Raw genomic sequence first — 27,791 nt, 5'->3', positions numbered from 1 at the left:
AGATGTGCCACAGCTTACGGACATGTCTCATAATTTGCTTAATGTTCTACCGTTAGATGTTTAGACAGTCTAATATCCGTTTACTATTAAAAGCACTGTTCCAGCTATACGTTTGCATAATGCTTTATCGTTTCCTAGAAGTACAACTGTGAGGCTGCAGGGCCTGGTGCATGGCCTTTGATCTCTCTTATTTTGAGTCATGGTGGGGAGTATAGGAAAGCAAGGAGCCTGATGGGTCTGCCAGGTTGCAGAGAGCTGGGTGAAGCAGGATGTGCCCTGACTTTGGAGTGGCTCTGCTGCTTGTTATCTGTGACATCGAGAAAGTCGTTTTGCTGCTGGGAGTCTCCATGTCCTCCGGTGTGCGTGGGGATGGGGCACGGTGGGAAAGCTGACTGTGATGATGTATGTAAAAAGCTTTGCACGTGGCATGTGTTTGACAAAGGTTTCCCCCACCTTGGCCTTCTTATTTTCTTTCTCCAATATACCTGGAAGGAGAAAGGCTGATATTGCACAGGAGAGAGCACCCTGCTGGACGGTATTTAAGTGAGGGGACAGTGAGCACTGAAGGAACAGGGCAGGGAATGGTCACACGATGAGGGGTTGCTATGTCACAGGGTGCAGCCCCAGGATGCCAAGAAGGCCCTTAGGGCACATGGATGGAATTGATGTTGGCCCCCAGGGGTGGATGGGTGTGCCCAGGGGTAGGGGGAAGAGACAATAATGATAATGCTGAAGTTTGTTGACTTATATGATAGACCTGGAATATTCTGTTGGCTTCATCTATATTAACTCTTTAACCCCCACAAAAGTGCTGTGAGATGGATGCTTTGGTCATCTCTATCCTACAGATAAGGAAACTGGGGAGAGGAAGGGTTAATTAACTTTCCTGAGGTCATACAGTGAATAAATGGCAGAGCCAGGATTTGATCCCAGTCATTCATCTCTCTCTCTTTTTTTTCCTCGCTCTCATTCTCCTTCTCTCCCCCACCACACGTACTATCACTCCCCCTTTCTGGAAGCTGCTGGTACCTTGTGCATACCTCCTGGTAGGCTGTCTCCCACATTATGTGATGACAATTTGTTTCTCTGCTCCCTCAGGCTGGACTTTGAGCCTTCTGAGGGCAGGGTCCAGGCCAGAATCAACTTGCAGCCCAGCCGCAGCAGTGGTGCTTCCAAACTGTTGATGAATATCTGGAGAAGGGAATGTGGGATGTGCATACCAGGAAAGAAGAAGGATCAGCTCGACTAACCCAGAGCATGTGGGTAGGGAGATTGGGGGCACAGAGTTAGACCAGGGCTGCTGAGAACATCAGGCTGAGGTGCTTAGAGCCACAGTACCCAAGCTTTTTGGCACCAGGGACTGGTTTCATGGAAGAAAATTTTTCACGGACCAGGGGTGGGGGGCAGGTTTTGGGATGATTTGAGCACATTACACTTATTGTGCACTTTATTTGTATGATTATTACATTGTAATATATAATGAAATAATTATACAGCTCACCATAATGTAGAATCAGTGGGAGCCCTGAGCTTGTTTTCCCTCAACAAGATGGTCCCATCTGGGGGTGATGAGAGACAGTGACAGATCGTCAGGCATTAGATTCTCATAAGGAGCACACAACCTAGATCCCTTGCATGTGCAGTTCACAGTAGGGTTCGTGCTTCTGTGAGAATCTAATGTGAGATCTAATCTGATCAGACAGAAGGTGGAGCTCAGGCGGTAATGTGAGTGATGGAGAGCGGCTGTAAATACAGATGAAGTTTCGCTTGCCTGCCCGCCACTCACCTCCTGCTATGCAGCCCAGGTGTCAGTCTGTAGCCCGGGGGGTTGGGGACCCCTGGCTTACAGGTTGGCCTGCATGGTCAGTGGTAATTCATGACAATCCTGGGGACATCTCTAGGAAGGTTGATCTGTAGGATTCGGTGTTCAGGGAGGAAAGTCTGAAGCCTGATGACTGAGAAGAGTCTTTTCTAGTCAGCTAGGAGAAGACGTGAAATCTGGATGGTGGTGATAGCAGGAGTTAAATGGACGGAGCAGACAAGGAAGACTTAATGAAAGAGAAATTCACAGAACCCGGCAGATGATGGACAGGGTGTGGAGAGCAGGAGAGAGGAGAGAGGGAGGTGGCAATGATGACTCTTGACATCTTGCACTTGGGTCGTTGAGACACAAGGGGAGGCTTAACTGGAATATCCTGAAGGGGGGAAGTAATTTTGGGAGCGTGATGAAGCTGACATATGAGTTGGTAGAAATGGCAGGAATCCAGGCAGAAACGTCTAACAGATGCTAATGGACATTTGTTGTTTCCTCAAAGGAACTGAGGAGCTTACACTGACATTGTAGGTGGAAGAAGGCCTACCTCAGGCAGGGGGCAGGGAATCACACTGGATAGCCTGGAACTCACAAATAAAGCCTGCTCAGCATTTGAGGCTGCACTGATGTCCTGGCATGGGAGGTGTACAGAGATCTTCAGAGAGAGGATGCTAGCAGGATTCCCAGATGCCTGGGGGCTGCCTCAGCTTAGTGTAATCAGGTCTGATTTTTGACCTTTCTCTTTTTACCTTCCCCAGAAATGTTGACAATGACATTTATTATTTAAATTATTTTTATTGTAAAATTGAAAAGAGAATTCGGTTTCACTCTTAATTTAAGCTAATTAAGGACATGCTAATGCAGGACTCTCTAGAATCAGGAATCAAAGACACTGCCCTGCAAGAGATGCCAGTTGGAAGGAGGTGGCTCTGGAGTCAGAAAGCCAGGATTTGAATCTTTACCAGGTCACTTCCTAGCCGTGACCTCAGGCAAATCACAAAACCTCTTTGAGCCTTGGTTTTTTGGTCTGTTAGGTGAGGACAATAATATTAACCTTAGCGGGTTTCCAAGAGGGTTCAATGAGACAATGTGTAAAAACAATTAGCTCACTGCTTGGTTCATAGATATTCTCAATAAATATTTATTTTCTTTATACCGAATCGAGAAACTAACCTAAGCCGGGGCCCCAGTTGTGTTCTGTGCCCTAGCTGCTGGAGTTGTCAGGATCTAGGGAAGTCATCGGATCAAGTTAAATGAATGATCAAAAATAGCTGATGTTTGTTGGACATGTGCTGTGTGCCAGGCACTGGGCTGAGCATTGTAAGATGAACTCCTGCAGTTCTCACACGCCTCCGCGAGCTACAAACTGTATTGCCCTCATTTTACAGACGAGGAAACTGAGGCTGAGAGAGATTAAGTCACTTGCCCAAGGTCACATTGCGAATTAGCTGACCCAAGAAGGCAGACTCCCGACTTCACCAGCCTTCTGTTACTCGGCTTCTCAGCAGGGCAGGAAGCGTTCCCATAATACATGGAGTGCTTTGGTTTTAGGGGTTTCTGCATTTCCCTGCTGAGGATCCAGAAATCAGGTGATAGAATATTTTGAAATGAGAGTCTGGTTGCTTCTCTCTGTTCTTCCTCACATCTAGTAAATTCCTAAAATCAGCAGGACACTGCCCCTTGATGAAGACACAGGACTTTTGGGTCACTGGAGTTTGGTAGATCCTGGGTCCCCGCCAGGCCCCAAGGAATATGGCTGTGAAAAATCAGGGTGTTTTACTCCACCCCTACCCCCAGTCCCCTGTGTCTCCATCCAAAGGAATTCAGCTTAAAATAAGCATCAAGGGTAGCCTGAAAGAAGGTATGAAGCCACAGGAGGGCAGGGTGGGGTGGGGGGAGGTGGGTGTAGCCAGCCCCTGGGAACCTCATCATTTTCCTATCACAGTTGAGGAGATAATAGCTTCAGGACCTACAGAGAGTTGTGAAGTGCTAGAATGCAAAGGACTTAGAGATCATCTGATCCAACCCCCATATTCTGCAGATAAGAAAATCAAGACCCAGAAAGGTATGAATTTGTCCAAGGGTGCATAGCGGGTTAGTATCAGACCCAGGACCAGACCCCCAGTCTCTAGAAGGCCACCGAGTTTGCTGGCCTCTGAGCTTCAAGGGCAGGGGAGGGAGGAGAAGCCCAGCTGGGGGCTGAGTCCACCACTGGCTTTTGAGAAAATCTTGGCCAGTTGCAGTGACTGTGGGATGAACAACTGTACCCTGGGTAGCCAGTCTGAGCAGGCGGCTTTTGGAAGTATCTCCTGGGCTTTATCCCGATCTGAGCTTGTATCTGGGAGTCACACAGGGCTTTTCTCAGCTGGGGCTTCTCCCTGCTCGGGGGAATTTGTTGTGGGAATTCCTGCATTCCCCAGATGGTTCTGCAGAGAGAAGACGGAGGGCTGTTGGGAGGTGTTGGTGGCCCCAAACTTCCATGGACCAGTCTGGTAGGGTGTGAATATGTGCCAAAATGGTATCTGGCAGGACGTGAGATTCCACTCAGAAGGGCTGGATGGAAGGGAATTGGAAGCCAGAGTGATTATGAAGGTGTGGGCAAGATAAAGGTGCTGACAGGGAGAGCGGGAGGCCCTCCCTATCCCCAGCTCCAAGGAGCAGGGGAGACACGGGGTTCCCAGAGCCAGGCAAGACTGTCGTCTTGGAGGTGGGCCCCTGTACAGCACAGTGCCCAAGCAGGGCAGGGCCCAGGTCCCCACGTGTTTTTCTTCCCACCCTCTGTTCTCCTGCTGCTGCCTCCTTCTTGCCGAGAGCAAGGGAGCATGGGTGAAGCAGGCCATGCCAGTCAGCCCCAGGCTGTTGGGGTGGGTGGGGAGGGAGGCAGTGCCAGAGACTCACTAGCGTACCTTTTAGTCACATGCTTCAAGGGCAGAGAGACCAGGGCTCAGACTCTGGCTGTGCCATCCAGAGAATTGCTTAAACTCCCCCAGACTCATTTTTGTCGTCTGTGGAATGGGAATCCTTGCCTCCTGAGCTGTGAGATTCTGCATGGGAATGGGTGCTGCCTGATGGTAGGTCTGATGCCTTGGAGGCATCGGCAGATGACAGGCACAGTGGGGTCTGGGTGACAGATGAGGAAGTCCAGCTGCAGAGAGAAGGCAGCGGTGTCCTCAGGGTTGTATGTCAGTGCCACGGGGCAGAGCTGGGAATGAGATGCGGCTGGTGACTGGCTGGTGACTCCCAGGGCCCAGGCTTTGTCTCTGGGACGCTCATCCTGTAATTGCCTTCAGTCACTGCTTTCAGTCTCTCGGAAACCACTGGCTCAGATACCCACTGTGTGCTCCAAGTTGGGCTGATGAAAATGTGCCAGAGTCATTAAGTTATCAGTGGGGAAGGCGGCCGCTTCTCCCCGGCAGGAAGGATTCTGCTGTCTGCTGCAGTGGCTTTGTTCACACAAGCTGCCCCGATTCCTCCTCCTCCCGACTCCCCCCGACCCCCGCCCAGACTAGGAGCGAGTCGGGTAGGATTGAAGGGGGCAGGGGTGTGCAATAAATATTTGGGAGCAGCACTGAAGGCATCCGTAACTCCAGACGGGAGGTCCTGCATGCAGAATCCAGTTCTGGATTGGGAAGTGGGCAAACACTCCTTCTGCAGCTTGACAGATGGATCCGCCCCAGGGGGAAGGAGAGAGAGAAGGCAAGCTGGACCTCCCTTATTGTCACAGCCACTGCTCTCCATGTGCACCGTGCCAGGAACACAAACTCCAGGTGCACGCTTGCCAAGGTGAAAAGAAGGACCTTAGGTCGTACACAGGCAGGGCCGACTGGTCCCAGGGGTGGTGGCTTCAGAGGTGCATGATGCAAAAGCGCTTGCCTCCGGGGAAGGAGACTGGAGTGGGAAGACGGGGCATAGCCCTCTCTGCTGCTTCAGCGCCCCTGGGAGCTCAGGCTGATTCTGCACGACAGATATTTCCAGAGTGAGAATGCCGACATGATAAAAGGAGAGCAGATGGTTCCAGTACTTTATTTTCAAAATGTTTCTTTTCCCACCCTCTTTTCCTTGCTATTCCACTCCAGACTTCAGAGGAGAAATAACTCCCCACTTTGGGGTTCATCCTCTTTGTTGGGCCACTTTGACAGCAGTGGTGATGAGAGCAGCTGAGAACAGCCGCGACTCCCTATGAGCTGGGCTTTGTTTTAAATGCCTTCTCTCATATGGGTCTCACTGCGGGGAGCAGGTGTGCTGTCATGATCCACCTTGTTTTACGGAGAGGATGCTGAGGCACAGAGAGGATTAGTAACTTGCCCAAGATCACACAGTCAAACAGCAGACCTGGGACTTGAACCCAGGCAGTTCAGATCCAGCCTGCCCACTTACCTGCTGCAGATTCTGCCTCTCTGAGGGCAGAGCCTGAAGCCAGGCCTGGGTGGTTGATGGCACTGAGATGATGACTACTGAGTGGCTAACCACTCTGGCCAGACTTTCAAGGTTATCTCAGAAGGGAATTTTATGCCTGACTCAGTGCTGGTTGGGACCCAGATTCACCTTGGCAGCTCTCAGACTATCAGGTCAGCTATTTGGAGTAACTTAGTCCCAGATCTCCACTCTGAACCCAACAGGCTTCTAGAACCGGCTACGTGATTTGTAGGGTCAGCTGCTAAATGAAAATGTGGGGGCCCCTTTTCAACAAATATTAAGAATTTCAAGATGGCAACAGCAGGGCATTAAACCAAGTGTGGGGCCTTTCCGAACTTGGGCCCTGTCTGGACACACAGGTCACAGGCTCACGAAGCTGGCCCATGGTGCTTGCAGTGACAGGAAGACATGATTAAACACTGAAGGAGAAACAGTGCTGGCTTTTCTAAGCCAGTCAAAGCAGGATTTCAAGACGTTTCTTTCCATTGTAATGAAGCAGTTTGATCCTGATGCAATCCAACCAAAACAAATCTTGGAAGTCTTCACTCTTCCTCTTGCCCCTACGATGAAATCATTCCAAGGACTAAGACTTGGGAGTCAGAATAGCCTAGTAAAACACAGGCTCCACCCCAGTCTCCCCTGATCCTAAGCTCCCCTCCACCCACCAACCTCCGTCTTTCCTCCTCCCACAGCTGGCCCCATCAGCACTTCCTCATTTCTCGGAGCACCCTGCAGTTGTGCTCCTCGACTTTGCGGATTCTCTTCTTGTTAAGGCAACTTCCCAATTTCCAAATCCAGTGGTCTCTTCTTAGTCTCCAACCTTCTTGACCCTTCTCAGGCATCTAATTTATGACTGTGGCTCTGCCTCGGTGCAGAATCTCCTCATCCTTCTTTAAAATGGGGATGCAGGTTGCTGTGAGTCAATTTACTTGAAGCACTTGGAGTGGGCCTGGTCCATGGTAAACACTCAGCTGGCAGGAGCTGTGACGGGTGGTGTCATTGTTACTGTCGTCTTGAAACCCTCCTATTCCTTTGGCTTATGTTTCTTAACAATTATTAAATTTTTTTTATTTTTTTATTTGAGACAGAATCTCTGTCACCCAGGCTGGAGTGCAGTGGCACAATCATGGCTCACTGCAGCCTCAACCTCCTGGGCTCAAGTGATCCTCCCACCTCAGCCTCCTAAGTAGCTGGGACTACAGGAGCATGCCACCATACCTGGCTAATTTTGAATTATTTTTTGCAAAGATGGGGCCTTTCTATGTTGCCCAGGTGGGTGTTGAACTTCTGTCCTCAAGTGATCCTCCTGCCTCAGACTCCCAAAGTGCTGGGATTATAAGAGTGAGCCACCACACTCAATCCTTTCTAAACAAATAATAATAATAAAAAAAATCAGTTTCTCTTTCTTCACCAGTCTCTTACGATCCTGGTGTTTTCTGAGTTCTATCCTGTGTAGGTGCCTCTCTTTTCTCTCTCCACAATCTCTTCTTGACACTTTTTCCCATACTTATAACATCCATTGCCACCCTACCAGCTCCAAAATCTACATCTCTTTCCCAAGCTTCAGGTAAATTCAACTCATTCTCTTCCTTCTTTAAATCTGTTTTCCTCCTTCATCCTTCTACCCAGTTGCCCACGTCAGAAACATGGGCATCTTCTTTGCTTTCCGTAGCTGACATTGGTCACCTGCCTCAAGTGAGGCCCTGTGCTGGTTATCAGGACACAGCGCCTGTGGACACACAGGACCTGCCATGCTTGCTGCCAGTGAGAGAGACGCCTACAGGTGCTCGTCCACTTACAGTGGGGCTATGTCCTGGCAAACCTATCATGAGTTGAAAATATTCTAAGTCGAAAATGCATGTCATACACCTAATCTACCAAACCTACTAAACCATAGCGTAGCCTAGCCTACATCTTTATTTTATTTTTTTGAGACAGGGTCTTGCTCTGTCACCCAGGCTAGAGTGCTGTGGTGTGATCTCAGCTCGCTGCAACCTCTGCTTCCTGGGCTCAAGTGATCTTCCCACCACAGCCTCCTGAGTAGCTGGGACTACAGGTGTGCACCACCAAACGTGGCTAATTTTTGTATTTTTTGTAGAGACGGGGTTTCACCATGTTGGCTAGGCTGGTCTTCAACTCCTGGGCTCAAGGGATCCTCCCTGCCCCCAGCCCTAGCCTACTTTGAACATGTACATTATCCTACAGTTGGCCAACATCATCTAACACAAAGCCTATTTTATAATAAAGCATTGAATATCTCATGTAATTTATTGAATACTGTACTGAAAAACAGAACAGTTGTATAGATCCTTAAGGTATGGTTTCTACCGAATGTGTATTGCTTTCACACCATTATAAAGCTGAAAAATCAAAAGTCAAACCATTGTAAATTGTGGATTGTCTGTACTGACACGTGATTAGTCCTAGGAAGGCAAAAAACTAAGGTTGTAATTTTGATTGGAAAGACTTCCCTGGGGGAGGACTTTTGAGCTGAGATCAGAGGGATGATTAGACCTTAATCAGGCAAATTGGGGATGGGGACAGTCTAGGCAGAGGAAAGAGCTTGTGCGAAGACTCTGTGGTGGGAAGAGAAATCTATAATAAGTGAAAAGGCCAACAAGCAGGAGGGCCGCACAGGAGGCAGAATATGGTGTCAGAAGAGGCTGGAGAGGTGGATGGGGCTGGGTGGGGCATGGCCAGGAAGGCCATGTTAGTCTTTCTGGGTTCCTCTTTGCTTTCTTACTCACTCCCTCTTCCACCAGGTTCTCTCGTTAAGCCTTCTCCCACCCCATTTTGCCTCTCCATGCACAAGTCCTCATTGTTTCACAGATAAACAATTGAAATAGCCCCTCGCCACCTTCAAATCCGTATTCTGCCCTACAATCTTAAGCAGTATTTCTAACATGTCAATCTGCTTAAGTTGGTCCTCAGGATAGAATCCTCCCCTGGCTGCCCCATCGTCGGGATAAAGCCCTGCTCAGCTTCCTCTCCTGTTAGTCTTCCTCACATCCACCCCCACCGCTCCACCTCTTCAACTTGGTTAGACTTCTCGCAGCTTGCAGAGGTGATGACTGCATGTGCTTTGGGCCCCCTTTGTCTGCTGAAGTCCTGCTCATGTCAGGGGCTCCTACTCTGGGAAGCCGTACCCCACTCGCTCAAGCCAGTTTCCTGGCCCCTCTTTGATGTCCCTCTTTGCCTGGCACGGACTCACTGTATTCAACCCACCTCCCTCTGGCTTGTTTATATGCAGATCGCTGCTAGACTGCGACCTCCTCCATGGAGGGGTCTGGGGCTTGTTCATTTTTGTCCTTCTTGTGGCAGAGGGTGGGGCACATATTAGGTGACTAATAAATATTTCTTGAATTGAAGACCTGGTGATGGAAGAATGACATGGTACAAATACGTGGTTAAAAATGGAGCTCCAACCAGAGGGTTCTTCGTGAAGAAGTCTGGCTTCTGGGACCTCCATGTACTGTTGGGTCCTGATTCTGTTAATAACTGAACGAAGGTCTCAAGGCTGCCTGTCCTGCCCCTGCCTGCCATGGTCATCCATCAAGAAGGGCATGGGGACGTAGGGTGGGTGGAGTCAAGCCTAAATAGACCCAGCCTTCTAGCCCAGTGTTCTCAAACTTTAGTGTGCATCAGAATCACCTAGAGGGCTTTTAAAAATCTAGATCACTGGGCCCCACCCCCAGAGTTTCTGATTCAGTCGGTCTGGGGTGGAGCCCAAGAGTTTGCATCTCTAACAGGTTGCCAGGAGGTGTAGATGGTGCTGGTCTGGGGACCACTGTCTGAGAATCTCTGTTCTAGCAAAAGGATTTGCTCTAAACATTATTACTTTCTACCATGTTGGGGAAGGATATTTTTGCTTAGGTTTGGTTTTGTAGATTTTTAAGAACAATTAGTCTGAGCTTAATGTGGGTAGAAGTATTAGATTCTACAAGCTTGCCTCTTCCCCCATCTCCTGGCCTTCCCACAAAGTGGTTCTGTATTCATTCATGAGCCACTCAACAAATATGTTTTAATGTGTAGTATGTATATGTCAACATATGAGGTGGAGTTGTTGATATCAAGATGAAATTGATATGAAATTGTCCTTAAGAGAGGTCCTTCAGTGCAGACATAGCCGTAATTCAGGGAGTCTAAAGGAGAAACGCCTGCTCTGAATGGTAGTGAGTTCCCTATCAATGGAGTTGTCCAGAACAGGCCTTCTAGAGTTGGTGGGAATAAAACACTTCTCTAGATAGATCGAATGACCATTAAGATCCTGAAATTGTGTGATTAAGCAACAGTGATGATTGACATAACAAAATGGCACAAGTGAAATGCTGTGAGTTTATACTGGGGATCTGCAGAGGCGGCTGAGGCCTCTTTGTGTAAATACTGATATCATTATCATTACTTTTAGTAAACATTTATTCCTTACTAACAGTATGCTTGGCGACTAAATGGATTTATATGCAATGACCCCATAATTTGCTGTGTATTAACTTCAGATTATCCAAAAAGCTAAATAGAAAAAGCCACGAGCAGATCCACAGTGCACCTCAGGGGCCTCTTTGGGTCCGGCTTCCTGAGTCACATGGAATTGAGATGCATAGTACTCTTTTATTTTATTTTAATTTTGTTTTTTTTACAATATTTATGAGAGAGTGGAAGAGAGAATATATGAATGTAAGTAGCCAATGATAGGCCTATTTATTTTAATTTTTTATTTTTTTAGATTCAGGTTTGTTACATGCATATATTACATAATGCTAAGGTTTGGGCTTCTATTAAACCTGTCACCCAAATTCTGAACATAGTACCCAACCGGTAGTTTTTCCAGCCTTGTCCCCTTCCTTCCCTTCCCTTCCCTCTTTTGGAGCCCCCAGTGTCTGTCATTTCCATCTTCATGTCTGTGTGTACCCAGTGTTTAGTATATTCCATGGAATATTACACAGCCATAAAAAAGAACAAAATCATGTCCTTTGCAATATGGATGCAGCTGGAGACCATTATCCTAAGTGAATTAATGCAGAAATAGAAAATCAAATACCGTATGTTCTCACTTATAAGTGGGAGCTAAACATTGGGCCTTGAATTTATAGTCACTAGGTCACCAACTTGAATTTCAGACTCTCCTCTTGTCTTATCAAAGAAGTCCAACCAATTGCCAGACTTTATAATATGAGGCAAGGGTCAAAGTCCCTCTTTTCAGGAAGGTCCAGTACTTAAGATGCAGCAAAAAATGCTGACAGCCCTTGCCCCTCATTTACCATTTACTGAGCATCTATTATGCTGGGTATTGAGAGAACTGCTTTACAAATGCTATTTATAATCCCTTTACCCATCCTTCAAGGTAAGTACTGTTATCCTCATTTTCAGATAAAAGAAAAGGCACAGAGCTACAGCTTGTCCAAATCATGCAGCAAAACTCAATTCATTTTTAGAAATCAACATGACCATAAAATTGAAACCTAATAAAAGATAGTCCCAAAATTATAGATCGAGCTCAAGTCTTAGCACAGATTCAAGATGCAATATTAGAAAACAGAATGCAGCAGTATATCAAATAAACAATATACTCTGACCAAATGGAGTGCATTCTAGGAATTCAAGAATGGTTCAATAATAAGAAATATTAGGAAATCAACGTAATTTACCTTATCAACAAACTAAAGGAGAGTCATATTATAGTAGATGCTGAAAGGGTAGTTGCTAGAATTCTCCTATAATAAAACTCTATAACAGGAATAAGAGGAACTACTTAAATGTGGTAAAGACTAAAAATTAGCCAGATACATCATTCTAAACAGTGAAACACTAGATCTGCCTTCGTTAACATTGGAAATGCTTGCTTTTGCCATTTAAAAATATTGTTTTGGTGGTTCTTACAAATGATCTAAGCTATGATCAAACAGTTTCTGTAAATATGGGGAAGAAGAGATGACATTATCTTGGCCAATGTTTGTCTACTGAAAAACTCCAAGAGAATCTGGTAGGAAGAGAAACTCTATCAGAAGTAATAAGTAATATCGGAAGTAACTCTATCAGAAGTAATAATTATCAGAATAATATCATTGGAGAAGATGACTGGATAACAGCATTTCTCTATACTCTCAGGACCACACAGCCAGTGAACCTCAGCAGCTGGAACTGGGATTTGAACCCAGGCCTGCGGCTGAAGTTGTGCTCTTCCCACCTTGTGAAGCATTTATGCTTCCTTGTATGACTTGGTCATGTCAGCCCAAGGGAATTTGTAACTTTTAGAATTTGTAACTTTCAAGCACTCCAGCAGAGCAGTTTGGTTGGCTGTGATGGGGACCCAGGCTGGGGGGCAAGCATAGAAGGTTGGCATGGACGTTTCACTGGGAAGACTCTTCGAGGTTTCTGCTACCAGCAATGCCATCCCCCTGGGGGCTGAGATAATCAACTGTACGTGGGGAGGCTGAGGGTGGTAGTGTGACCTTGAGCCATTTAGCCAGATTTCTGCTTCCCAGGAACTGAGCATCTAACCAACAGAACTGCTGCCCTTTCTTCTTGGCTCCAAGAAGGCACATTTTGATTGCTCGCTGCCCTTGGCTCAAATTGCCCCATTTGAGAGGTAGTACTTGTGAGAGCACCTTTTACAGATTTGGCTGCCCTAGGGCATCAGGAGCACCAGCTCTTGGTGACTACACTCACTAAGGATGCTTTAACTTCATGGCGTTCATGGTGGAAGTGGAGCATGTGTTTCTGGCACAAAATCACTGGGTGAGACATCAGAAGTATTATCCAGATAAAACTTTTCTATTTCTTGCAGAGGCCAACCATGGGGTGGTGGAAGGGACAGTGCACAGGAACCCAGGAGACATGGATTCTGGTGGCTCTGCCACACTAGCTGTGTGTTCCTGGGCAAGTCACTTGGCGTTGCTGGGTCTCACTTGCCTCATCTGTGTCATGGGATGTTGGATTGGGTAGATTCCCAGTGTCCTTTGAATTCAACGTTATAACAATTACCCTTACAACATGCCTGACACTGTTTTAAGTACTTTGCATAGAGATAAACTTATCACAATAACCCTGTGAGGTAAGTACTGTTAGTATTCCCATTTTATCTCTGAAGAAACTGAGGCACAGGGAGGTCAAGTGACTTGCCCTGGATCTCACGGCTAGAAACAGTGGAGTGCTCACGCAGCTCTTAACCTCGTTTTACTTTTACAGTTTTTCTTTCCATGAGCTGAGTTGTTATAAGGGTGTTGGTTCTGTTGGGTGGGGGAAAGGGGTGTTAGGATGGGAGACAGTTTTAAGGGAAGCCTGGCTCTGGGGTGGATGGATGGGGTCACTGTCTGGGAGAATGATAGCGGTGGCTGCACAGGTTGCTAATATTTGCCTTTCTCCCTTTTTTCCTCTTTTCCTCTCTAGTCTGTGGCAAGCGCTACAAGAACCGACCGGGGCTCAGCTACCACTATGCTCACACTCACCTGGCCAGCGAGGAGGGGGATGAAGCTCAAGACCAGGAGACTCGGTCCCCACCCAACCACAGAAATGAGAACCACAGGCGTGAGTGCCTACTTGTTAGGTTGGGGCAGTGAAGAAGTGGGTTAGGCAGGCTGGGGAGCGTTCCTTGTTCCTTTTTCTCACTGCTGCGCTGGCATCTTCTGGTAGCAAACTTTGAGTGGTCTCAATGTGCTGTAGTGCATTGGCCCTTTCAGCCAGCCAGTCAGCTGCCCCTGCAGCTCAGCCCAACAATAGCAGGGCTGGGCTCACACACCCTGCTCTGCTCCCAGAGGAAGGAAGGTGTTAAGCAGAAGAGAAAGTCCTTACCTGGCCACTGTCAGATGCCAGACCTACAACTCTTTTCCCTCAGCTCCTCAAGAGCCACTCAGACTGGGTTGGGCATAGGTCATGGGTGTATCAGTTCAGACAGACATTCGAAATGCCTGCTTGGCCACTAAGAGCCTTAGAGTATTCTTATCTATTGGTGTGGTTTTGTTGTAGAGGGGAGGGGATCACATTTTGGTACAGGGCTCTCCTACCTTAGAAACGCTGCCTGGAGACCCCATGTTCTTTGCTTCAGCATTCAAATGGCAAATGTGATCTGGGTGGATTTGTTGTTTGGGATGTTGGGCTCTCCAGACCCAAAGTGATCCTGAAGATTTGTGTTTCCATTTCTGTGCTTTCCTACCTCAATTTCCAATTATGAATTAGGGAATCCAAAAGGGCTTAGCATTTTCCACTTGACTTTCCTCTACAATATCCCGTGTGGTCTCTGGGCCTGCAGAAATCTCAACATAGAAATGGGATAATGGAATCTTTAGAGCCTGCTCGAAGATACAGGCCACACTGAGCTCTCTCAGTGAAGAATATTCATGGACAGGCCATGTGTATTTAATTTTGTTCAGAAGATTTGGTGGTAGGGATTCTGAAAGTGAACAACTCAATGCAAGGAAAGGGATCAGACCTTTAAAAGTACTCAGAATCTAAGATTAGAGGATGCGTGTTAGCCATCGACTTAGTCAACTGACGTCCACTGGCCACTTCCACCAAACATTTGAAATAATGAACACACCTGTGGCCAAGGTCATTCTTCGGATTAGTGTGGGGTCTCCCTTAACCTCTACCCCACTTTCCCCTTGTAACATTGCCTTCTTTATGGATTTGCTAGGGTTCTTATAAGAAAACCCCAGAGACGGAGTGACTTAAACCACAGAAATTAATTTTCTCACGGTTCTGGAGGCTGGAGGTCTAAGGTCACGGTGCTGGCAGGGTTGTTTTCCTCTCCTTGGCTTGCAGATGCTGCCTTCTCCTGTCCCCTCACACAGTTGTCCCTCTGTGCATGTGTGCTCTGGCGTCTGCTTTTATGTCCACGTTTCCTCATCTTTTTTTTTTTTTTTTTGAGATGGAGTCTTTCTCTGTTACCAGGCTGGAGTGCAGTGGTGTGATCTTGGCCCACTGCAACCTCTGCCTTCCAGGTTCAAGCAATTCTCCTGCCTCAGCCTCTCGAGTAGTTGGGACGATAGGCACGCACCATTACCCCTAGCTAATTTTTGTATTTTTAATACAGACAGGGTTTCACCATGTTGGCCAGGATGGTCTCAATCTCTTGACCTCGTGATCCACCCGCCTCAGCCTCCCAAAGGGTTGGGATTATAGGCGTGAGCCGCCGTGCCTGACCCACGTCAGATTGGATATTAGGGTCTATCCTAACAAGCCCATTTTAACTTTATCTCTTTAAATGCCTCTTTAAGGACCCTATCTCCAAACCAAGTCACAGTCTGAGGTACCATGGGTTACGCTTTCAACATAGGAATTTGGGAGTGGGGAGGGGATGCAATTCAGCCTTCAGCACCTTCTTGAATTTTTGCTCACTTCCAAGGTGCAAACCTTTAGTGCGACAGACCCTTGCTTTCTCACCTGCTGTGGTCACCTGGACAGAACCTGAACAGCAGAGCAGGAGGCGCCCCCCCCGAGCCTTGACCGCCTCTCCTTGCCAGGGACTGAGGAGCTCCAACACTAAGACCTTCTCTCTGGGAAGAGTTTTCCTTGGTCCAGTCACCCTTGTCTTTCAAAAAGGAAAAGATACTGACCTGTACTGAGGCAGCCGATACTTGCATTTCCCTGTCTCTCCTCTTTTCCCTGGTCTAAGTGACCAAGAGGTCACACGGAACTGTTGTCTCCTACCGCGAGGAGGCTGAGAAGAATCTTCTTTGATTTTGGTTGCTCCCTGAAAAGCGTTTCTTCGACATTGTTGCGCTCTCTCAAGTGTTTATTTGCTTGGTGGCCTTATTTCTCACTCTCCTGTGCTAGCTTATCTCCTTATATCTCTTCTCAAATGTCAGGCCATTTTGTTCCTTTATTCATGCCCTGGGGTTTGGAATGCTTCTTGTCTGTGTCTCATTTTCCTTGGTTCTCCTGTAGCCTCATTATGAGTGCAGTGTGTGTGTGTCTATGCATGTGTGTGCGTGTGTGTGTGTGTGTACGTGTGTGCGCATGTGTGCGCGTGTTACGTGTGTGCGTGCTGTTTGCTTGTGTATGTGCATGTGTGTGCACGTGTTGTTTGTGCACATGTGTGCTTGTGTGTGCACATTTGTGTGTACGTGTGCACGTGTGGGCATGTGTGCGTGTGTACGTGTGTGCACGCGTGCGTATGCATGTGTGTTGTGTGTGCGCGTGCACGTGTGCGTATATGTGCGTGTGTGTCCATGTTGTGTGTGTGTGTGTGCTTACGTGTGCGTGTGTGTTGTGTGCGTGTGCGTGCCGTTTGCTTGTGTGTGTGCGTGTGTGTGCACGTGTTGTTTGTGCACGTGTGTGCTTGTGGATGTGCGCGTTTGTGCATATGTGTGCGTGCATTTGTGCGTGTTGCGTGTGTGCATGCGTGTGTGTGCGTGTGCATGTGTGTGTGTGCGTGTGCATATGTGTGTGTGTGTGTGCATGTGTCCACGGGCCTGGTGTTTGTGGCTGCACGGGGAGGTGTGCTGCAGACTCTAAGTAGAAGGAGTCAGTCTCCCCAGCGATCCCTGTGATCCCCTCAGAGTTGGCTGACTTCTGAGACCAGCACTCGGCTGGGGATCTCCTCACGCTCCTTCGTGGGCTGGGGTGTTTGGCCTTCTTGTGTCCTCCCCTTGAGGCCACACAGCCTTGCTTGGGAAGGAAGCTGTGCGTGTCTCCCTCGCCCTATGTGGAGATGTCTGCCTGCGAAATCTCATGGTGGCTTGTTCTCACCTCTGTGGGCTTGTCAGTGCGCGGCACGCACTCCAACTCCCCCTCACCCTTTTCTCTTTCTCACCCTGCTGATGAGAAAGTGGGTTCTTCAAAAAGGATCATTTGGCTGGCCAAGGGTTTAAAATCTCCTAGAAAATAATAGGTGTTCCCAGGCGGATCTGGGGCCTCCCCACATGAAGAGGTTTCCAGAACCCTCACAAATACCTTTTTAATGACATCTCACAGCGCCCTCCTCGAAAACTCAGTGATTAACCCAGTTTTGCTAGTGGGGAGGGTACAGCAGAAAGGCCTTTAGTGCCTGCAGAAACCGTCCTTTCCCCCGTCCCTAATTTCTCTGGACAAACCGATGAGGCAGCTGCTCATCCCAGGTTCTCTGCACCACACAGGCCGCCGACTTGCTTGCCGCCCCGAATGTATGCTCTGCTCCCTCCCACATTCCCCTGGTGAGCAGCCCCCGACTATTTTCTTGTGAGCACTAATTGCCGGCATCATTAATACCCAGTCATTAGCTGCTGCCACTGTTTGGGGGTAGAGGGTGGCTTCCATCCATCCTGCCCCTAAATGCCACTGGGGCTGTGTGCTGAATTGGATGTGACAGCTCGGCAGCATCCTAAGGTCTCAGCTTCGTGATCCTCCCTTGGTGAGGCTTTTGGAGGGGAGGGGCAGGTAGGAGAGCTTAATCCAAGAGGCTAATCTGTGGCTCCCCCAGGAGAAGGTCTGGACACCAGTGAAGTGAAATGCTGACTTTTTCCCCCTTTAGCAGAGCTGCAGGGTGACCCAAGCTGCATGTGAGCAGAGGCGTAATGGAAAAACAGCCTTACAGACACAGGGGTTTGCAGGGCCAAGGGCAGCTGGGCTCGCACCACCTGCAGCAGTAGCGACCTTTTGACTTTGGTCCTCCTGCTGTCGCTTGCTCTATCGCCCCCCAACTGTGTCTTCAGCAGAGCCCATGGCTCATCCCGCGCCTGCTGCTGCTGCTGAAAGAGCAGAGTGGCCTGCTGGAGCTGGCCCTGACCTTCCCTGCCCCAGCCCTTGCTGCCAGGGCTGCAAGCTCAGCAATCCACTGCCGCTCCTGATCGCCTGGCCCCCAAGCTGATGCTCTCGCGCCTTTGTTTCTCCCTTAGTCTCTCATTTTCTCCTGAGTATACATTTCTTGTGTTTCCTGTACATTCGTCCCCTTTCCTGTGTGCCCTTGCCTCTCTGCCTCAACTACAGGAAGCCAGGGTGGCTTGGAGCTCAAGCACTCCCCTTTGGGAAATAGTGCTTTTCTGATGGTGTTCTCTGCATGTGGGCTGCATCCCACCCTCTCCCTCCATGCGGCTGGATGCCTCTTCTCCCTCCATTTGTTTTACCAACTTCATCTACTTTTGCAAATGAAATAAATGACTGTGTGTGTGCACATGCGTATGTACACACACACACACACACCCCTACACACAGATGTACACATACATGAATAAAAGGAGCGCAGCCGGGGAGGATAGGACTCTGAAAGATGCACTCAGAAGCATACCATTGTGACTCCTTCAATGCAGCCTTGGTAGGGAGCCCCAGCGGGGTAGAGTAGCAGAAAGAACTCTGGACTAGAATTCAAAACCCCCTTAACATAGGCTCGTGATGTTAACTTCTGAACTTTTTGCCTTCTCTGCACAGTGGGAAATGATTATCGATGATGTTTTCAAGTTAATTTTTGGAGGGAGGATAGACATTTATGAAGTCCTGGGCCTGGATGAAAAGCTGTATAAATAAATTCAGTCTAATCCATCCATGCATCCATCCATCCGTGCATATGTCATCCATCCATCCACCCATCCATCCACCCATCCATCCCATCCGTCCATCCATCCATCCATCCACCCATCCATGTAATAACCACGTATTGAATATTGTCTATATGCTGGGACTAGGGAGGACAGGCATAAAGAGGACTCAGCCCTGTCTTTGAGCTCACAGTCTTTTTTTTTTTTTTTTTTTTTTTTTTTGAGACGGAGTCTCACTCTGTCACCCAGGCTGGAGTGCAGTGGCGCAATCTCAGCTCACTGCAAGCTCTGCCTCCCGGGTTCACGCCATTCTCCTGCCTCAGCCTCCCGAGTACCTGGGACTACAGGCGCCCGCCACCTCGCCCGGCTAGTTTTTTGTATTTTTTAGTAGAGACAGGGTTTCACCGTGTTAGCCAGGATGGTCTCGATCTTCTGACCTCGTGATCCACCCGTCTCGGCCTCCCAAAGTGCTGGGATTACAGGCTTGAGCCACCGCGCCCGGCCGAGCTCACAGTCTTGAGTGGGAGTGTGCAATGGGGTGTGTACAGAACTGTGACGGAGTTCAGGACTCAAGGGCACAGGGTACTTTCTATGCCTTAGGGCAGTGGTGTTCCAAGTGTGGCATTAGCATCACTTGGGACCCGGTTGAAAATGTAGATTCTCAGGTTCTACTGGATGTCCTGAAACAGACTCCAAGGATGGAGGCCAGCAGTCTGGGTTTTACAAAGCTCTCCAGGGCATTCTGGTGCACACTAAAGCTTTAGGACCACTGCATTGGGGGTTTGCAAAGGCTTCACTGAAGAGGTGACGTTCAAGTTAGCTCTTGGAGAGTGAGAAAGAATTTCTTAGGAGGGAGAGGGCTTCCCAGGTAGAGAGAACTGTACATGAAGGCAGGCAGGTATGAAATAGCATGGCACGTTCGGACAATTGGAAGTCATTGGGTCTGATAGTAATGTTGGATTGAGGGGATGCGGAGGAAAGAGGGAAATGTAGTCAGGGGCCACGATGGGAAGCGTCTTCTATGCCCCTCTGTGTAGTCTTTATCCTATAGACAGTGGGAAGCCAGTGTAGCAATTACTAGAAGGCAAGGACAAATAACTTGTAAAAACATCTGTTTGGAGTCTTATTGTTATATGTTGTGTCTCTTTTATTTAAAAGCATAAGTAAATATAACATACTCTCTATAGCATACTCAGAGCTCCTAAGAGGGAAATTAAAAAAAAAAAGAGTCCATAAAATTTATTTCAAGCTTATTTTTCAAGTCTGTGGAATTGAAGTTGGGTCGTCCTAGGTTCCTGGAGATCTCAGCCTTTTGAGCAAGGATGGTGTGCCTGGTGCAAAGTTAGGCTTTTCATCTCTGTTGAGAGAAAAAAAAGCCCCAGCTCTAGCATGCCTTTGGAGGGCATATTGTACTCTGCAGAGCCGAAAGGGGAGAACCATGTTGATTAAGGGTAATGTCTGCTGATTAGATAATCTGAAAATTAGTCTGATAATGTGCAAATTATCTAAAAGAAGCATATGATGTCATTGCCACACTGTTGGGAAAGATCTAACAGATGTTAGTCTTCTGACATCTCGTGTCCTCTAACATATGGCCTGGGGGCAGCCAAAAGCTTTAAGAGGCAGAGTGAAAATTACTTTTGAAACAAGCTTAGAAATTTTAGATTACTCTGAAAGGTGACTGAAAAGCCGTAAAGCCCACACAGCCAACTACGTACCTCAACTTGACACTGGAAATCCAGCCTTTGTTATCAGGGGAGACAGGAAAGTTTAGATCCAGAGCTCTTTCTGGGAAATTGGGCTGCTTCTTCCTTCTCAGAGAGCAAATTGGGAAACTAGCAACAGGTGTTCTTTAGAGAAATTATTATTTAACTAGACAGTTTTTAGATTATATAGCAAAGAATCCATTGAGTTGCTCTGGTCGTTGCAGGGATACTTGGGGCTCATTTTCTAGCCTCAAAGTTCATCTACATCCTTGACCCTATGGCTAAGGGAATGGCTGTGGAGTTGGTCAGTCCAGGGTGTGAATGGTGACCCTGGCACTCTGCCATCTTCCAGTGGTGCAAATGTGGGTCACTTACCTACACTTCTGCTTCTTAGTTGCCTCATCTATAAAACGGGGGTAATAATCCTCCTGACTTCATGGGGTTGCTGTGAGTCTTAAATGAGATAATGTGAGTGTTTGGCACCATGCCTGTGAGCACTAATGTCCCGTCTCTGTCCCATTTGGGCCCACAGGCATATCTGTGACCACAGATGGTTCATCTGAGTCATGGCTCTGTCTGAGTCCATGTGATGGGACTTTGCCACCACTGTGAAGCTAACTGCCTGTGGGGTGTCATTGGCATCAGCAGTAACTATCAGAGCCTGACCTGGCCCTGGCATATCCTTGGCTAAATCTTAGATATGAGACACAGATCCTTCTAAACAGGCTCAATACAAATATTTATTAAGCACTTACTGTACATGCACCCAGTTGTTGGGAGAAGTGGAACTGGGCCTCCAGAAAGGGATAATGTGGTCTCAGCCCTGGGAGAACTTCTAGTGCAATTGTGGAAATGAGACAGAGGCATAAAACCCGGCCAGAGAAAGCTGTGGAGGGCAATCTAGACAAGTGTGGCACCCTTTTATTTGCCATGCCATTGCCCTAGGATTGGGCCTCCACGTGTCTCCTGGCTGTCTCTGAACCTCTTTTATTTCTCTTGCATTTTGGGCCTAATTACCTAGAAATGTGCAGGATTGAAGAGACCCACATACTGAACAGCAACAGTGGCAATGGTACTTGCTTGCATTCCCTGAGTGTGTCAGACATGGTGCTAAGCATGCCACATGTATCTCATTCATGCCTCACAATAACCCTACAAGGCAGGTGCTATATTCTCCAGAGGACAGCAAGGCACACAAAGACCAAGTCATGTATCCATGGTCAGAGACGATGAATGTGAATTCACGAGTCATGTACCACTTACTGGGAGAGTTCACTTATTTAAGTCTTTGATTTTTTCCTGCCTTGTTAGAAATAAAATTATCTTGCATGTAGAAGAGGAAAGAGGGAAAGAGATGATGGAACAACTGCTAGGTGTCAGGCATTTTACAAACATCACCTCATGTTATGATCACAAGTCCATTAGGGACATGTTACTATTCTCATTTTACAGACAAGGAAACTGAGGCTCAGAGAGGTTGAGTAACAGGCAGCAAGGTGGGAAGCTGAGATGTGAATGGGCTTGAGTTGGATACCATTCACTTATGTCAAGACTTTGGAACCCTGAGTGATGGGCCCCAGTCCCAAGGCTTGGATCTTTGTCATGGTCCTACCGATGCCCCTTAATTTTTGCCTCAAGACCAGTTGTCTAATGCATCATGTTGCATGGTGGCTTTTCAAAAGAGATGAACATGTTAACAGGCACTGTCTTAACAAAATTCCATCGACTGGGTGACTTAAACAACAGGAATGTATTTCTCACAGTTCTGGAGACTGGAAGTCCAAGATCAAGGTTCTGGTACGGTCAGAGTATGGTGAGGGCTCTCTCCTTGGATTGCAGATAGCTGCCTTCTCATTGTGTCCTCACATGGCCTTTCTTTGGTGTATACAGGTGGAGACAGAGAGAGAGACAAGCTCTTTGGTGTCTAATAAGGGCACTAATCTCATTACAAGGACCCCACCCTCATGACCCCACTAAACCTAATTACCTCCCAAAGACCCTTTTCCAAATATCATCCCTTTGGGGGTTAGGGCTCTGACATATGAATTTTGGGGATGAGGGACACACCTCAGTCCATAGCAGGCACATTTACTCTTCAAAACTCTTTATTAACTTTGGCTGTTTGGGATGTTTTATAGACCCTACCCCTGCATTACAAATCCTAGGTCATACTTTAATTGGTAAATGAGTTTTTTTTCTACAGAAAAAAAAAAAAAATCACAGATCATCCTATTCAATAATTTTCCTGAGTCTTTCTCTCTTGTTCTATGTCTCACTGTCTTTCCTGGCTCTCATTTTTTTTCCTCTAAACTTGCTCTTTAAAAAAAACTTGAGTCTGAAGTGAAACGTTAGGATTCATCCTTGCCTCTTGGTTTTCCTTCAGTCTTCCAAAATAGACCCTACATTGTCTCCCACTCTCTATCTTCTGGCCACCCGTGGCTTCTGCCTGGGTTGTTACAACTTTTTTTTTTATCGGTCTCTCAGCCTCTAAAGCAGGCTGTGGCTCATACCTATAATCCCAGCAGTTTGGGATGCTGAGGTGAGCAGATCACTTGAGGTCAGGAGTTCGAGACCAGCCTGGCCAACATGGTGAAACCCCATCTCTACTAAAAATACAAAACTTAGCCGGGTGTGGTGGTACATGCCTGTAATCCCGGCTGCTCAGGAGGCTGAGGTGAGAGGGTTGCTTGAAGCCAGGAGGTTGAGGCTGCAGTGAGCCGTGATTGTGCCACTGCACTCCAGCCTGGGAGACAGAGTGAAATCTTGTTTCTAAAAAAAAATATGTGTGTGTGTGTGTGTGTGTGTATATATATATATATATATATATATATATATATATATTAAAAACAGCACTGAAAGCCCCATGCCCTATAACCCTCTGTCTCAGTCAAACCTGAATGCATGGCCACCCTACTGGGGGGACTTTTAAGACATGTAGAATCTCTTAAAAGGCCGTACCCTGGATCTATGAATTCCAACCTGAATGTTAATGACATCCCCAAATGATTTGCACAGCAAAATCTGGGAAGCCCTAGCCTGTGAGGCCCTGCGTGCCTACGTCTCCAACTCACCTCCCCTCAGGTGTGTGGTTGCTTGGGTTCAGAGCCACGTGAGCCACTGACTAACATGTGACCTTAGCTGAGCTGCATAGCCTCCATATGCCTCATGGATCACTATGTAAAATCAGATCATTAATGGCATCTATCTCGTAGGTTATGATGAAGATTAAGTAAATGACTTCCAGGTGACATGACTGTCACGCCGCATTAGAGCCATGTTTCTCAAGCTTGAGGCTGCATCAGAATCACCTGGAGCATTTGTTAAACCACAGCCCACTGCATCCTACCCCCAGAGTTTCTGATTCAGCAATTCAGGCCCTAGAATTGGCTTTTTTTTTTTTTTTTTTTGAGATGGAGTCTTGCTTTGTCACCCAGGCTGGAGTGCAGTGGTATGACCTCAGCTCACTGCAACCTCCACCTCCTGGGTTCAAGTGATTCTCTTGCCTCAGCCTCCCAAGTAGCTGGGATTACAGGTGTTCACCACCACGCCCAGCTAATTTTTGTATTTTTAGTAGAGGCGGGGTTTTGCCATGTTAGCCAGGCTGGTCTTGAACTCCTGACCTCAAGTGATCCACCTGCCTTGGCCTCCCAAAATTCTGGGATTACAGGCATGAGCCACCGTGCCTGACCAGGAATTTGCATTTTTGACAAGTTCCCAGGTAAACCATTACCTTACAGAAATCTAACTTTCCAAGACTGATGTTCAGTCAGTCAACTTCCTTTTAATTCCTTTTTTCTTTTGGATGCACTGAGCCGGGTAACCGGCCAGGAGTCAGGCTGTACTGTCACATTGAAGGGGTAGCCTTGGTTTTTGCTCTTTTCCTAATGCTCCATCTCATGTAGGGCAGGCGTCTCTGACTCTCAGCACTGACTTCCCGGCCTGCCTTTGGGGTGTGCCCCGGTCTGTGCCTCCATCCTCAGGCTGTGCTGCCCCAAGGCTCTGTGGTCTCTTGATTCCCTCCAAATCCTCAGGTCTAAAGCAGAAGGCTCATGCTTTTCCTTTTCTTAAATATGGCTTTCGGTCTGAAGAACAAAGAAAATGCTGGTCCACTTGCAGATGGAGTTCAGTGGTGCTAGTGAAGAGGGTTGAGAGGGCAGGGCTGGGCAAAGCAAAACAAGGGGCTTGTTGGATCCTAATTATGTCAATAATAATATCCTGACAACTTAAACAGACAAAACTCATCCAGCTCTAACACACCAAGATGTCCTGGAATTCATTAAGGGGAGTGACATCACTTTGTTCAGAGTCTGATTGATATAGATGCTCTCAAATTCATGTTTTCTCCTTCAGTAAACTCATTTGGTAGCAATCACAAGTTGCCACACCAGGCCATGAACTGACCCATATCACCAAACACTGGAAAACTGAAATATCTCATTATGTGTCATGTAATAAGATATTCATCTCAGTGTCATCAACATCAACACTAACATTCCTAAGCTTTTTCTTTTTTTTGAGACAGAGTCTTGCTCTTGTTGCCCAGGCTGGAGTGCAATGGCACAATCTCGGCTCACTGCAACCTCCATCTCCTGGGTTCAAGCAATTCTCCTGCCTCACCCTCCCGAGTAGCTGGGATTACAGGCGCCCGCCACCACACCTGGCTGATTTTTGTATTTTTAGTAGAGATGAGGTTTCGCCATGTTGGCCAGGCTGGTCTCGAACTCCTGACCTCATGATCCACCTGCCTCGGCCTCCCAAAGTGCTGGGATTACAGGTGTGAGCCACCATACCCGACCCATTCTGAAGCTTTACTTGTTTTCTTACTATTCTGAAGCATTAATGGCAGACCCAGGGTTGTCCACCTAAAACTGGAGCACAAAGGACATTCCTCGGGGGCCGTGTGACCATCTAGACCCAGAGCTGGTGACATGGTGCACACACTCCTGGCAAATTGTTGCAGCCTTTTGGCAAACCGCAAATTACAACTCTCACCAAATACATCCATCAAGATGGAGACATCAGTGTGAGTGGGTGTGTGTTCTGCTTCTATGGCACAGTTTTTAGGAGTAAATATTCACCAGGTTTGTATCTAAAGGTGTAAGCGTTGGATAAAGATGGAGAAAAAGAGGCAGGCATAGGAAGGGTGGAGGGTTGACTCCACATTTTGAAATATTTATACTATTTCTACAGTCACCAAAACAGACAGCAAGACGGGGCCTCTGTTCTCACTGGCTGCTGCTGAGTCCCTGGTGAGAGACAGAATGAGACTCAAGACTCTGGGGCCAGCTGAGCCTGGGGATTCTTCATGCCTTCCATTCTGGTTGACTAAGAAATGCCTAAGAAAGAGGATTCCTGGGGGAGGCACATGCAATGGCTCTCCACACCACAGCTTTCTTCTCTCCGGGGCCTCCAATATTTCTCCTTCCCACTTCTTCTGTGCCCCGATGTGAGAGGGACTTATGATGGTCACTCTGTGCTCAGGGGACTCTCCGTCCACTCAGTTCCTAATCATTAACTTCCCTTTGCCTGACAGATTTTCTTTTTCTCAAAAAGTCTCTGTGATGATTTGTCCATCCTTTCACTCAACATTGATTGTCGGCTTTGTGTCACTCACTGCGGGCCAGGGATACAGAGGGGAAGGACACGGCTCCTGCCCTCAGGTAGCATATGGCTAATAGGAAAAGAGGCATTTACATGAGTACAAAGCAGCGATGAAAGGCTGGGTTCCTCTGGGTGTGGAAAACTTGGCTTTTCTGTCTCTTCTTTCATCTGATTATAATGCTCGAATAATAGGCCTGAAAGGGACCTCAGGACATCACCTAGCGTGTTCTCTTGCTTCTAGATCAGCAATGCAGTCAAAGGGCCTAGGGGCCCTTCCCTGTGCGCAGAGGCCTCTCCAGAGAAGCCCGCCCTCTGGCCATGGCTTTAGTTGTTAGCCACCTGCTTTCCCAGCTCTTCTGTGGCACGTGCTGCCATTCCAGCTCATCTTGTCTCACCTTGTCCTTCACGGTGCAAAGTGTGACAGTTTATCAGCCCCGTCCATAAATGTGAGTACTTATGACAGCGGCCCGGGGCCTCAGCGCCTTCTGCATCCACTCCCACTCCTGCACGGCCCCCTTTACTTTCCCAGATATTCACGGTGTCCTCAGGGCTGCTGGCAAGATGGCCTTTGGGGAGAGCGAGTTCTCTGTCGTCAAGGGCTCTGACGGTTGGGAGGGTCCTGTGGGGAGTGGGCCCTGCTGTCTGCTTTCCCGCCAGGCTTCCAGGCCCCCTGCTGCTCCACATTTGGGAGGAAGGCTTCCTTTGTCTTCCTCCTGGAGCCCTGGGACAGGGCCTGAGTTGCTATTAGCTGGCCAAGGAGAACCAGCCTGAATGAAAGCCCCACACTTTTTATTCCTGGGATCTGTGGGATTTATTTTTTCATCAGTTCTAGGGAAGCAATGAAAAAAGGTGTCAGGCCTGGGGGATAATTTATATGAGTAAACACGACCAGCGAGCGGGAGCATGAGAATTAAGGCCATTTATCCCGGCTTTGATGCTCCCTTTGCCCTCTGGTCCAGCCTTCCTCACAGTCTCTATCACGCCACTTTTAACCCTCTCCTGACTCTGCTCCACGCTGGGCCTGCCGGAGCTCCTTGCAGCCGCCTTCTCTCCCCAACCCACCTCCCCCTCCTCCCGCAGCCCTCATTAAAGGCTGGACAGAGGTAGCAGGCTGTGGCAGTGGCCTCCAGCTGAGGCCTGCTCCTGATTCTGCAAGGAAGGCACGTCGGGATCCACCCTTGCTCCCCACCCTCCCGTTTCTGGCCCCCAAGCTTCCTCCTCTGGACTGGCCTGGCCAGCGCGTCCTGCCTGGCCAGCCTGGGCTGCTTCTCTGCTTTCCTCCTTTCCTCTCCCCTTTCCTTCCCTCCGTCGTCCTCTGAAGATGCGCTCTGCACAGCCAAGTGGCACGGGGCTAGCATGCTTTACACTTGAGAGATGAAGTCATAACAGGTGGCAAGAGCGGAGGCTGCCGGAGCCCAGGATTCCAGTTGCCATGGAAACATGTCAGACCTGTAGAGGGACATGGGAACTGTCAGCCTGTGGAGGGTGGCGGGGGGAACAGATGAGAGGGGCTAGAAGAGGCGCCTCTCTTCCCAGAGGGCTCTGCTCACTGCCCCCGAATTCCCCAAGGGCTGTGCACCCCAACCTTCCAGGCTAGCAGGCTCCAGAAATAGAGCTGCTCAGCTAGGGCTGGGGCTGGGGCTGGGGCTGGGGCTGGGTGGTGGGTGGTACGCACTGAGCGTGGCCACGCGTTTGTGCACACCAGGCCCTGGCAGGCGGTCAGAGCGTCTGCTCAGGATGTGAGGCCATGCTTTTGTGCACGTGCCAAGGAGGAGCCTGAACTTCTGGCCTGCTTCCTATTCCCTAGGA

The 27,791-nt window shown here is 48.2% G+C and overlaps 1 protein-coding gene across 4 annotated transcripts in view; it reads left to right on the top strand.

The window, feature by feature from the left end:
- Positions 1–27,791, top strand: part of DPF3 (double PHD fingers 3) — a 286,943-nt gene that overhangs the window by 189,399 nt on the left and 69,753 nt on the right. For all 4 annotated transcript variants that reach the window (XR_006699607.3, XR_010588540.2, XM_045396660.3 and 1 more), the window contains one exon: positions 13,616–13,753. Coding sequence is in view for 2 of the 4 variants with exons in the window: in XM_045396660.3 (XP_045252595.1) it covers positions 13,616–13,753 (138 nt within the window). In the remaining 2 variants the exon portion in view is untranslated. The remainder of the gene's footprint in view (positions 1–13,615; positions 13,754–27,791) is intronic.

Source organism: Macaca fascicularis, chromosome 7 (assembly GCF_037993035.2).
Source record: "Macaca fascicularis isolate 582-1 chromosome 7, T2T-MFA8v1.1".
NCBI classification, from domain to species: domain Eukaryota; kingdom Metazoa; phylum Chordata; class Mammalia; order Primates; family Cercopithecidae; genus Macaca; species Macaca fascicularis.
The sequence above is the reverse complement of the archived record's forward strand: the minus strand, read 5'-3'. Positions and strand labels throughout refer to the sequence as shown.